This window comes from Mesoplodon densirostris, chromosome 1 (assembly GCF_025265405.1).
Source record: "Mesoplodon densirostris isolate mMesDen1 chromosome 1, mMesDen1 primary haplotype, whole genome shotgun sequence".
Classification (NCBI taxonomy): Eukaryota; Metazoa; Chordata; class Mammalia; order Artiodactyla; family Ziphiidae; genus Mesoplodon; species Mesoplodon densirostris.
The window spans coordinates 205894095-205907100 of NC_082661.1; the positions used below are offsets into that span (position 1 = coordinate 205894095).

General features: G+C 38.2%; 1 protein-coding gene across 7 annotated transcripts in view; it reads left to right on the top strand.

The window, feature by feature from the left end:
- RAPGEF2 (Rap guanine nucleotide exchange factor 2) overlaps positions 1 to 13006 on the top strand; it is a 249480-nt gene that overhangs the window by 184811 nt on the left and 51663 nt on the right. For all 7 annotated transcript variants that reach the window (XM_060114714.1, XM_060114729.1, XM_060114723.1 and 4 more), the window contains one exon: positions 7533 to 7664. In XM_060114714.1, coding sequence (XP_059970697.1) covers positions 7533 to 7664 — 132 coding nt within the window. The remainder of the gene's footprint in view (positions 1 to 7532; positions 7665 to 13006) is intronic.

Consider the following 13006-nt stretch of genomic DNA (forward strand, 5'->3'; position numbering starts at 1 on the left):
TTGAGAGTCCGCCTGCCGATGCAGGTGACACGGGTTCGTGCCCCGGTCCGGGAGGATCCCACATGCCGCGGAGCGGCTGGGCCCGTGAGCCATGGCCGCTGAGCCTGCGCATCCGGAGCCTGTGCTCCGCAACGGGAGAGGCTGCAACAGTGAGAGGCCCGCGTACTGCAAAAAAATAAAAATAAAAAAGTCATAATAATAGCCTACTTCATGAGATTCTTGTAAGAACAGGACTGGTGCGCAGGTGATGTTACTGTTGCCTTCTCATAGAAACTGGTGCACAGGTGATATTACTGTTGCCTTACACAGCCTTACATTTTGGAATAGATGGTACTTAGATCGTACACTTTCTCCTCATACTAAAGGATTCCACTTTTGTGTTTTGAAGTGAAGTTCACATGAGTTTCCTATTCAGTGCTTTCTATGAATGTCCGATAGAAAAGGCTTCTTAAAAGTATTTGCTTGAAAACATCAATCATGTGACTGACAGCCTTTCACTCAGTTTACTAGTTTTGCTTATTTATTTTCCTTAACAGGGGTCTGAGTTCTTCTGTTTGTGTTCTGTTTATCCTTATTTCATAAATGTAGGGATTAAATTTTAGATTGTAATTCATGCAACTGTAGCCAAGGAAGTTTATGGTTCATTCATAGGTTACCAACCCTTAAAAACACGCGGGTAGCCTTTCTGCCCTGGGGAGAGGGCTGGGTCACCACCACATTTCAGGAGCTATTTCTAACATATAAAGGTTGATGTTTGGAGAGAAAAGTGAAATTTTAATGTATATAAACTATATCTTAACATCCAATCCTCTCTGTTACACCTCGCTCCAAAACATTATTTTTAAGGTAGGAAAGTAGCAAGGAATTTTTGGAATAAATCATGACAGCACTTGCAGCACTCCCTCCCCTCCCCGCAAGAGGTGTTTGTTCAAAGGGCCGTCTAGGGTGGCAAGAATCACGCAGCTTGTGTCCTGGCCAAATACACGCAGGACTGTTGTGGAGGCTTTTACAGTCAAATGTAATGAGGCTATTCACACAAAAGCACAAATTCCCCAGGCCTACCACTTTGGGAGAATTCTCAGCTATGAAAATTTGAATGTTTATAAAAGACGGTAATTGGACTGTAAGCCTACCATGACAATGAGGTTATTTATTTTGCAAATTTTGGTACAGTAGTCTAAGCAGTGAGCTCTTCCATATAAATATATGATTTATTTAAAATGTAAGAGGTAGGGACTTCCCTGCCTGTCCAGTGGTTGAGGCTTCACCTTCCAATGCAGGGGGTGAAGGTTCCATCCCTGGTCGGGGAGCTAAGATACCACATGCCTTGGGGCCAAAAAACCCAAACATGAAATGGAAGCAGTATTGTAACAAATTCAATAAAGACTTTAAGAATGGTCCACATCAAAAAATCTTTAAAAAATAAAATATGTAGACTTTTGGGGGAAATATATATAATAAGTAAAGTAGTATAATGGTGGTGTTAAGTATGAGGGTGTCAAAAATAAGTTAGTTTTTTTTTTCCCCCATTGAATTTGGAAACTATCTGACCTAAGATGAAAAAATGGCAGAGGGAATGGAAAGGGAGAGAGACAGCTGCAGGTGGATTCTACAAGTTATTTTATTTAGTCACTGGACAATGTTATATTCATTTTACAGAGGAAACTAAGGTGCACAGAAGTTAATCAACTTGCTCAGGGTTGCTTGACTTAGCAGGAAGTTGAACAGAAGATAACTTGATATGTAAAATGAGACTGATGTCTTTTGAGCCTGCCAGGAAGCTGGGAGAATATTACGTTCTTACAAATTGCTAATCTTTTGGCAGGTTTCTCCAGTAAATATAAAGCAAATTTTTGTTGAACTGTTCCTTTAAAGCATAGTCATACCAACATTTCAAAATGTCTACATGTATTTTAATGAGAAATATTATTAAATCTATCAGTTTATTAAATTATTATCTCATGACCCTTTGGGGAAAGCTTTGTTTCTTGCCTTTACGTATATTTACAAACAAAAGAAATTGTATACTGTGCAGAAATCTTTCTCTTTGCTTTGTGGAATACTGATGGATGAAGTATTATTTCAAGGATGAGTCCTGGGTCTTGAGCACGTCTTAATGGGATATGAGAGAAGTAAAAATGATTTCTGATGAATACTATTCAGGAGTCCAAATGCTTACTTTTTCTGGTGTTCCTAAAGAAATATTATGGGGTAGAGAAATAAAAGTTGACCATAGTATAAAGTGGTCTTTAAAATGAGCTATCAAATAACATTCCTGCCTATGCAAGCTGTGTGTAGAAATAGGTCAGAACATGTCGGAACTCGTCGTATTAGAAAAGATCAGTTTTAGTAAAAGAAAAGCTGTGTGTGTGTGTGTGTGTGTGTGTGTGTGTACACACAGAGAGAAAATATGACTTGCTTTTAAAGTACAACCTTAGTCCTACCGTGGGTGGAGGAACAGTGTCTGGACCTGGGTGATGACTGGCCCTCAGGCCCTTTCTGAGAGCAGCTCAGTCCCTGCTGGCATCCAGACTAGATTCCAGCTGCAGGAATCCAGAGCTGGGAGACTCTGTGTCTTCCACGAGTCTGCACGTGGTAGACCTTCTGTCTCGTTCTGGGTGCCAGGCTCTCCTTTGAGTGCTTTATACCCCGTCATTCACTTAATCCTCACAACACAGGTTTTTAATAAATGATGAATAAATGGAAACTATAGGAGACTGTATTTTCACTGACACTTCAGGAACAAATGGGAAATGTGTCCAAGAATATACCAGCTCCTCCCCTCAGAGCCTGAAAATATGAGCGTGGAAAGCACTCACAGAACTCCAGGGATGATCTGGGGAAAACAGTGCTCATTTGGGTAAAATCTTTGTGTTGCATCTTACCATGAAGCTGGTGTTCAGTCACTAAGTGTGATATTTAATTTACCTTAGTACTGTTGTTACTCGAGGTGAACTGCCAGGGAGGATTGGATAGATTCTAACCATTAGCCCAAACCTTGTGTGTTCTGTTGTAGCTATTTCTTGAAATAAAAGTGATTCTGGGGTTAGTTGGGAAATTTTTAGTGAGATAAATTTCAACTGATGTTGACAGTGTTTTTTTGTTTTGTGTAGTTTTGAACTGTTGGATTTCTCAGCAGTCCTACGGTGCTAAATGCATCATGGAACATACAACTCTACTATGTTTCCATTACATAACCAGTGATATACCAGCCCTTTCTTGTAGAGCTGGAAAACATAAACTTAAGAAGTTTTTTGGGGGGAGAGGAGGAAGGGGAAGAAAGGAAATGCCCTAGTCTCTACTATGTTAGCACCACTTTGAGGAATTTTACCAGTTCAGCAAAGTATTTATTTAGCGGTGTCAGAGATTTCAAGGCGTCCTCACTCACTGAATTTATGTTCAAAACAGAGTTCATTTATTAGCTGGTACTTTTATAAATGCCAATCATTAGATTAATTAATAAATCAGAGGCTATCAAATGCCTGTTCATATATGAGCCTTAAGTCTTCTCTAGTACTTCTTACTTAAAGCTAATTGTTACAGCACCCGTTTCTCCCAAAAAAGAAAACAAAACAAGCTGTCATTTAATTGATACCCAGATTTTACAAAACTATGATTAATATTGTTTATGCTTACTTTACGCATTTAAGAATCTGATTTAAATACGTATTACCATTGTTGTTCCTTATGTAATTAATAGTGTTTCTGGTGAAACTATGATTCAATCATTTGCCTGACACTAGTTTGTTACAGTTGTGATTCACAAGTGCCCTATTTTTAAGAATATAGATTGCTTGATCCAGGAAAAATGTGAGCAGTAATATATTCATACAATCAAATATGAAAATAAAAAGCATTTAAATGACAACAAGAAAAATATAAGAGATTTCCTTGAATTGTGTTCGTAATGAATTGCTGTTAAATATTGAATATATTGGCGTTAAGATCAAAATGTATAAAATATATTAATTTCCCCTTTAATTTATTTAATTATTATTTAATTTTATTCAGGTAACTACTGCGTATAGCCCCAGCTTCGAAAAATGTTCTTATTGTTGAGCAGAATTTCTGTTATAAGTGGTGGCTAGAGCCGCAAGATAATTCCCAGCTCCATTTAATTGGAAATTTGATTAAACAGCATGGTGAGAGTAACTTAAAAAGACCCTGGATCAAGTGTAGAAAAGCTGGGACAAGTGAGTCTTTTGTCCTTGGCGTGTGGCCCCCTGCTTTGGTATGTTTTGCTCAGACAGTGAGTTACTGGCTCCCAGCGTGCGGCGTTACCCTTTTGCCCAGAGGTTGAACGCAGTGCCTGTGTCTGTGTTTGCACCCTGACTCCCAGTTCCTGGCTGGTTCGTTTCCCTCTGAAAGAGCCGCTTCCCTTAGGCCTGGGCTCAGGTCTCCAGTCTGTAGAGTGTGAGGCTGGGCCGCACCCGTGCATTTCAGGCTCTCTTCTCTCGCTGCAGACAAGTTCCACACCTCTCCCATTCCACAACCGTGGCCGACGTGGCCTGTTGGTAGCGTTTAATCACGGGACTCTCATCCCCATCTATGGGGAAAAATGCAAAGCTTTCTCAAGCATGTCATCTGTTCTCATACAAAGAGATATTTAGCTAATACTGAATTTTATATGCATTAACTTTAACATCATTTCATTGTCTGCAAAGAACACAAGTGGTGGTGGGGAGATAAAAAGCCACGTTTAAAAAACTATGTTTGAAGGAGTTCCCTGACGGTCCAGTGGTTAGGACTCCACACTTCCACTGCAGGGGACTGGGGTCCGATCCCTGGTCGGGGAGCTAAGATCCTGCAAGCCGTGCAGCATGGCCAAAAACAAACAAACAATGTTTGACTTATTTTTCTATTGTGCATGACACCTACTACAGTGACTTTTTGGGTAGTAGAATTTACATTTGGAACTGAAGGTGTCTTATTCACTTTGATATTTCCTGTCCCTAACAGAGTATCTGACATAGCAGAGACTTAATAAGTATTTATAAAGTAGAATTGAATTCTTAAGAATGAAAGTGTTTCTTCTTTTCTCTTTATACACAGACTTTATGGTTCTTAGCTTAACAAAGCCACATATTTCTGCTCTTTGTGGGTCTAAGTGAGCATAGATGAATAGATTGTGGAGTGTCTGTTCACACTCCACAATCTGTTTAGAGCTTTAGAGCTCGAAGGCTCCTGTGCTTTCCCCACAGTGCATTTAGTCAGGAAAGATGACCAGTTGATGGTCAAGTCCTGCGAGACTTGAGTAAATAACTGTCTGGTGAGTAAAAATTCATCAGATGGATACATCTTTATTTGACATATTCAAGTTAATTTTTAAAAATCACACTGTGTGGCACATGTCGACCTGAGTCATCTCTATAAAAGATAATCAATAGAAATCAGTTTATTCTGTAAGTACATGTATCGACTGATGCCTCTTAAAGTCGCTGAGCTACAGAGTCTTGGTTCTTCAGTTGCCTTTTGTGGCGAGTGACTGCATTAAACGAAAGGTAGCCAAGATGAGGAAGGGTGTTCATCCTGGCTTTGAACACATTGTTTTAATATCTGACATGTAGCACTCAGCTACAAGTAAAATACAGTTTGGCAAACTTCTGTCTTCAAACTGTTCCTGAAGAAATCCTGGAAATATTTCGCTCTTCTACATTGTGAATAAAATATATAAATTCTCAAATTTGGGGGGTTTTGCCTATCTATTCCTTGCAGGGAAATTGTTATTTTCCCAGTTTTATCTATTTCAAAACATCTTCAATTATCAGTTAAAAAAACATTCATAGTGAGATATATGTCATTCTTGCAATGATTCCACACATTTGAATAAACATCTCACTTCTCTGAGCTTCTCCAATGTATGTCTTTTTATCTGTTTATTTAGCATCTGTTTATATGCCCCCCAATAAATTTATATTTAAATCTTTTCTTTGTATACTTTATCTCCCGTGATGTTAAAAATATTATTTCTATGCAGACTATATTAAATGGTTTTTTTTCTGAAGGGGTATAATTCTACTTTTTAAATTTTTTAATTTAATTTTTTTTTACTTTTTATGCAATTTAAAGGTTGCTTTCCATTTACAGTTATTACAAAATATAGGCTATATTCCCCACATTGCACAATACATCCTTGAGCCCATCCCATACCCACCCCTCTCCTCCACCCCCCACTGGTAACCACTAGTCACTAGTTGTTCTCTGTATCTGTGAGTCTGCTGCTTTTTTGTTATATTCACTAGTTTGTTATACTTTTTTAGGTTCCACATGGAGGTGATGTCATACTGCATTTGTCCTCTGTCTGACTTATTTCACCTAGCACGATGCCTTCCAAGTCCATCCGTGTATTAAGTACTATTAAGTGTCATAATCTGTGTATTGAGTCAGGTCTGAACGGTTGTGGGTGTCAGGAGCCTGCATCACCTCCCCTGTGGGACTTATTCTAAACTGTGAAGTGGCATCTTGGTTTTGGAAGAGGAGGAGGGATGAGGGTCACAGGAGAGAAGGGAATATTGCCAAGGCAAGCTCTTACTTAAGTTTGATTTTAACAGTTAGTCTCTATTATTTATTATTCAGCAGCCAAATAGGATCAATATGCCAGCAGGAAAGAAAGATATTATCAGTGTGCAGGGTGTCAGTTAGCATATATTTTGAAATGTCAGGTTTATTATTGGCCAGTAGTGTCTTCTAAGTGTGATGCTGTAGATACATAGTGCCCTTTCTGAATTCTAAAGAATTGCTAATAACTTACGAGTGTAAGATTTTAAGGGCAGCGTTTTCTTAGCATCTCATTCACTAACTAGCACATAGTAAGAGGAAGAGGGCTCAGTAAATATTTGTTGAATGGGTGAATGTTTCCTTTTTCAGTGCATTTTCTCTGCTGTATGGGGGGGTGATAGAAGCGCTTGGGGGATGCTGAGGGAATCTGTTCAATAGATGCAATTTTTATTTGGAGTTTAAACGTGAACCAGTAGTCTCTGTGTGTCTGTGACAGGTGAATGTTGTCCATAACCTTCTCGACTCTGCGTCCTCCGAGCGCATACTTTCCTGTTTTCTCTGTAGTGCCTGTGTAGTTACTTGTATAACAATACACTTTGTTCTAAGATGCTCATCTTTTTAACCTTGAAACATCATTTGGGCATACATGAACCTCAAATCTGTTTTCTTATTTAAGCTGTCTCTTGCCACAAAGTTGCATTTTGCTGGCTAACAAATAGTAGGAGACTAATTTGCTCATTGGTGTATAATTTGAAAGTTGTCGCTCATTGGATTCATTGCTCACCAGGTTAATCTTAACCACCAAACCCACCTATTTAAGTGTTGAATTTAGTATGATTTAAGGCTCATCGAATGCCCATAAACTTTACAGATTCATTTTGTGATTTTTGGTAAATAGGACAGTATTTAGTCATGGTGAATTTAAAAACTGAAGGACCTTTCCTGGCCTGGAGTTGAGTGTGACGCAATTTGTAGATGCCTTCCTGGAGCTCCTGGTTCCAGCTGTAACTCAGTTTCTCCTGATCCTTCCCCAGCTTCCTGCAGATTTCACAAAGCTACACCTCACCGACAGTCTCCACCCACAGGTGACTCACGTCTCCTCCAGCCACTCAGGATGTAGCATCACCAGTGATTCTGGAAGCAGCAGTCTTTCTGATATCTACCAGGTAGGAAGGTGTTTTCCTTGTCATTTGCTTCATTTTCATATATCCTGAGGAGTTCTGTGATTTTTCATGGGTCGAATCTTAAAGGTAAATATATGTGTGTATATTATATGTGCACACATGGACATAAAATGTTAATGTTTATGCTTCACACAGACACGTAGTATGTTGTATGTTTGTTTTAGGAAGTTGAACTACAGTCTAAATGCATTTGCCTCCGCTATTCCCAGTTACCAGAATTTTAAATGGAGTGGTTACAATGGAAATGTTTCCCCGGACTGTAAATATTTTATTAATTTGGCTGTAGGTGTACTAGGTTGATGACCCTTTCTTGAATAAAATTGTAGGGGAAAACTTCAGAATTATGCTTCCCATACTAAGTTTTTCTTAATAAAGTCTTGGGTGTGACAAAAGGAAGAAATTATTAAGATTTGATCACTGAATTATTTTTCTTGCATTATTTTTATTACCTATAGACTTACTTATATGTTTCAAATAAATTCTTATGATAGTGATGGATAGAAAAGAAACTAGAATTATGGAATTTCAAAAATGTTTTAAAAGCAAAATAATTTTAATTGTTAAGGAATAGTTCATTGGCTTAGAAAATGCAAATTTTGGAAAAGTGACTGAAATATGCAAAAAAGGTCCTTTTTTTTGTTACAGCTAATGTGGGATTTCAGATGGTTTCAAACAAAAAGAATGTAATACTCACTTTACAAAGTATAATTCTTGGCTCCTTAGGAATTGTGATATGAGATGGCCATAAAAGAACCTTTCTCTAACAATATTACAGTGTTTCAGGATCATTGATACATTCAGGCAGTGCTCAGTTTCTATTTTTTAAAAAAATTACTAAAAGTATCTAAACAGTTAGAATACCATCAGGGCAAAACATGTCTGTTTAAGTCCTACATTTAATAGATCTTAGAAAGTTAATTTTCTTTTCAGGAGACATTAGGTACCCACTTTTCTATAATTCAGAGGTGTTGTGGAGAGCTCACTGGCTACTAAGTGATAGCCACAAATGCAATTATTTGCAGATTCTTAGCTGATTAAGAACTTTTTTATTATTTTGCAAAAAAACCCATAATGATCTGGCTCTTTAAAGTAACTTTTCAAGTTTCTACTTTGAGGCACTAATGTTAACTTGTAATTAGATCTTTAGGAAGTAGTTCCATTTTCAAATGTTAGAGGAGGAAACGGTGGTGGATCAGGGTAAAATTATCCACCCCCCTTGCATAATGCCTGTTTTTAGAAGTTGATTTTTTTGAACATTTATTCAAGAGTATCCCTTATAATAGAACAATGAACAGTAGAAGTAAAAGTTGTGCTTTAGCTTATGTTAATTGAAACATCATGATAGAGCCTTTGTCTTCTACACTTTGAGATGATCACGCGCTTTAAAGATCTGTAGTAGGAACACAGCCTGAGGTCGTAGCAGTTACCCCTGCTGTTCTTCGGGTGTAATTCCAGGCTGAATGGAGCCTCCTAGAAGGTAAATTTATAATAAGAATGAAGTGAGTCGTTTGTATACTTTATGGAGGCGTATTCTGAGGGGAACTTCAGCTTTATGTGGTATTACCTTGGGTGGGTTGGGGAAGGGTGTGAGGAGATTCTTGATGGCACTTTGGCTGTCCCCAGCCCCCATCAGGGTGTCTGAGGATCCAGACCGTGATGAGAGCTCCACCTAGTTCTATGGGGGTTGGAGTTTGCAGCCTGCGGTCTGGCTTTATCCTGGGGTGTAGTTGGAAAAGAGGACTGGGGTGTAGTTGGAAAAGAGGACCCCTGCGTATTTTGATTCATTTTAGATGAGTTTCACAGCTGTTCGTTTCAAACTTGATGACAGACATGTAGCCTGGTAAGTTTGTATCCTTCCTAAGGAAAAATCCATAGAGGTAACTAAGGATTTGGTTACCGAATGTATGACTAACATTGACTAGAGATCCCCTGTTGTCTTTAAATCAGAAATTCTGAAGGTGAGAAGAAATCTGCCAGATGCGCCTGGTTTGGCGACCAGTCTTGTGTTTGAATCCTCTCCTCTCTTCCTGTCGGTCAGGTTGATTCTTGAGCAGCTCCAGTGATGGGCAGCTGTCTCCCATGTTGACCCCTTTCTTGTGCATCCAGTTCTGACTTGGGAGGAAGCTGTCATGTTGGAGCGAGTATAAATGCCCAGGAGATGGATACAAAGAGGTTGTCATGGAATGCCGTGTGCCGGAGAGAAAAAGTTAGAATAATTTTTCTGAGAGGGTTGGAGGAGAGGAATTCAAGGGCAAAGTGGAATCACTAGCTTATTTAAGAAAAGAAACCTCCTCTCTTTTAACAGGGGCATATGATGGTGGATTTGGAGTGGGGAGTTTGGGAGTTGAGCGAGTTTCTGCCTGGGGTCTCTGAGTTCCTTCTTGCAGAGCGAGAGGGTTGGCAGGTGGAGAGTCTCAAGGAGGGACACATTTTGAAATCATAGTTTCGGAGAGCAGGGGAGCCAATTGACCAGAGCATCAGAGGCTCAGCTGGGTAGGTGCCCTCAGATACAGAGTGATTTCCTTCTGCCCTGGTAAGTAGTTTTCTCCACAGTGAACACAAAGAAAGCAGAGATTTGGCTTCCCCTGGGACGGCCTCTTTATTCAAGGAGTGTAGTGGAAAGACAGACGGAGCAGCACAGCACGCCAGGCTCCTTGTAACGCAGGGCTTTGTTTTTCCAGGCCTGCTGTCCAGAATTTTCTCTCCTTTTCGGCCTTCATTGATTCCTTTCAGCCTTCCTTTCTAAGGACCTCTTCCTCAGAGAGTTCTTCCCTTCTTACCCTTTGAAACGCAGGTCCTACATTGTTGGTCCCTTCCCTGGCTGGTCTTTTAGACTTTAATTGAAGTGATTGTCACTTTCTAAGTTCTGTCTGTCCCCCAGCATGACTGCTTCAAGAGGCACGGACTTCTCTGTCTTGTCTTCGTCTTCTCTCTAGAGCCTGGAATAGGGCCAGGAAATCGTAGGCCTTCAGGAAAGACGCGTGGAAGGAATGGGATCGTAGCGTTAGACTAGGGGGCAGAAGCTGGAGTGTGAGAGCCAGGCACGAAGCTCAGAGAGCCTGGAAGACTGAGGATCATGCTTGTTTTGAAAAAGGGCTGCCTTGGAAGGCAATGAAAGCAAGCTGAAAAGTAGGAAGTTACTGGTGACAGAAAGCAGAATGCCTAAGTTGGTGACATGAGACAATGCAATTTCCAGTCACGGTAAGGTCCTGGTTAAATGGTGTGATTATCAGAGCAGTGACTTAGGTGGACTGGAAATAACTGTACGAAAATAGGCAGATTGATGGAACAGAGTTCAAGCAAAACGAAATCCATGTGTAAGGATGTAATATGTAATAGAGGAAACCTCAAATCAATGAAGTGATGGATTATTCAATAAATGGTCTTTGGGGGAGGGGGGGCCACTTTAATGACCATACTTCATATCATAATTAAGATTAAATTCCAGATAAACTAAAGAGTTAGCAAACTTTTTTTTTCTTTTTTGAAAACTATTTATTTATTTACTTACTTACTTACTTTACTTACTTACGGCTGCTCCGCAGGGCATGTGGGATCTTAGTTCCCCAACCAGGGATCGAACCTGAGCCCACAGCAGTGAAAGTGCCAAGTCCTAACCACTGGACCACCAGGGGATTCCCAAGAGTTAGCAAACTCTTAATGGTGTAATGAATGATAAGAACTTTTAATAATTAAAAGAGCAATTGAGACAAAGATTTAAAGTCAGACTTTTAACTCACTTATGCAAATTATAAGAAAAATACTTCACCCATAGCATAACAGTATTCAAAGGACAAGAGTAGGTAATTTGCAGAAGAGAACATGCACGTGTCTATACCTTAAATAAATATTTAAGACATAAGTAATTGAGTATATGAGGATTTAAATATGAAACTATTTTTCCTATCAAATTAGCACAGACTTTCTTACTTATAATAAATATTTATAGATAGACATTCTTACACCTGTTAGGATTGTAGCTTTTGGAAAGAAACCTAACAATTTACATTAAAAGCTTTAAAGAATTGTTCTTCTCTTTTAGGTAAATCCTATATTGAAATTTTAAAAAAATTCCTAGTGTAAAATTAGGAAGAGCATAAATTATGATACACAAACTGGACTTAATGCAAGCATTATACTTATTTCCAAATATATTTTCATACTTTCTGCATATATATGGCTTTGTGTGCAGTGCCTACTCACTTTGTTGTCTCAGTTAAATTAGCATCAGCGTTAGCCTTCAACATAAATTTCTAGCCTAAATTTATATCAGGGTCTGACTCAGGTGCTATTTGGGTTACATACGTATGTTTGAAATTCTGCACAAAGTTTGTTTCAAGATTACTTATTAAACAACCCTCCTAAACATGGGGATATGTGTGGGTGTGAGATATTTAATAAGCAAAAAGTTTTTTCATAAATGATTTTTAAGTACTTAATGATAAACGTGTAGCAGTTACATTGTTTTTTTTTTAATTAACACTTCACTAGCGCTTTATGGCATTTAATATTTCCTCAGTTTCTTCATTTACTTGATATCCTTAAAAATGCCAAATAAACTGGTTTTAAGAACTGTATTCATAATAACAAACTATATTTAGTCCCTTTTTAGTTAAATAAATCATAGAGCTTTCAGCATTGATCTGAGAATATTAATAGTTTTTCTTGAGAATATTACTATTTAGCTGTAATGTGCACCTAAATCTATGTTATGTTGTATATGTGGAAGGTAAATTAATTTAGGACAGGAGTTATTTGCCTAAATGACATTGTTCTATACCTTGTATTTATTTATTTTTTATTGAAGTACAGTTAATTTACAATATTGTGTTAGTTTCAAGTGTACAGCAATGTGATTCAGTTATATATGTATATTCTTTTTCAGGTTCTTTTCCATTATAGGTTATTACAAAATACTGAGTATAGTTCCCTGTGCTATACAGTAGGTCCTTGTTATCTATTTTATATATAATAATGTGTGTATGTTAATCCCAAATTACCCACATACCTTTTTAACTATAAGTGTGTGCATATCTTTATTTAGAATGAAAGGGTTTAAAGACTAGCATTATCTCAGTAATATTGTACTTTGAAGGAAGCTAGAAAATAGCAAGTCTTTTATGTTTATATACAAATGTAAATTTTATGTTTTATGACTTAGCAAAGCAAAACACATTTTATTACTTTATTATATTTTAACTATTTTCTTTATGAAGACAGTCTGTTTGGAAAACTGAGTGAAGTATTATAGTGCAAAGTATTTAGTAGTTTGTGTTGGTTGGACCCGATTTTGAGTCCTGGCACAATTACTAGATTTTGTTTTG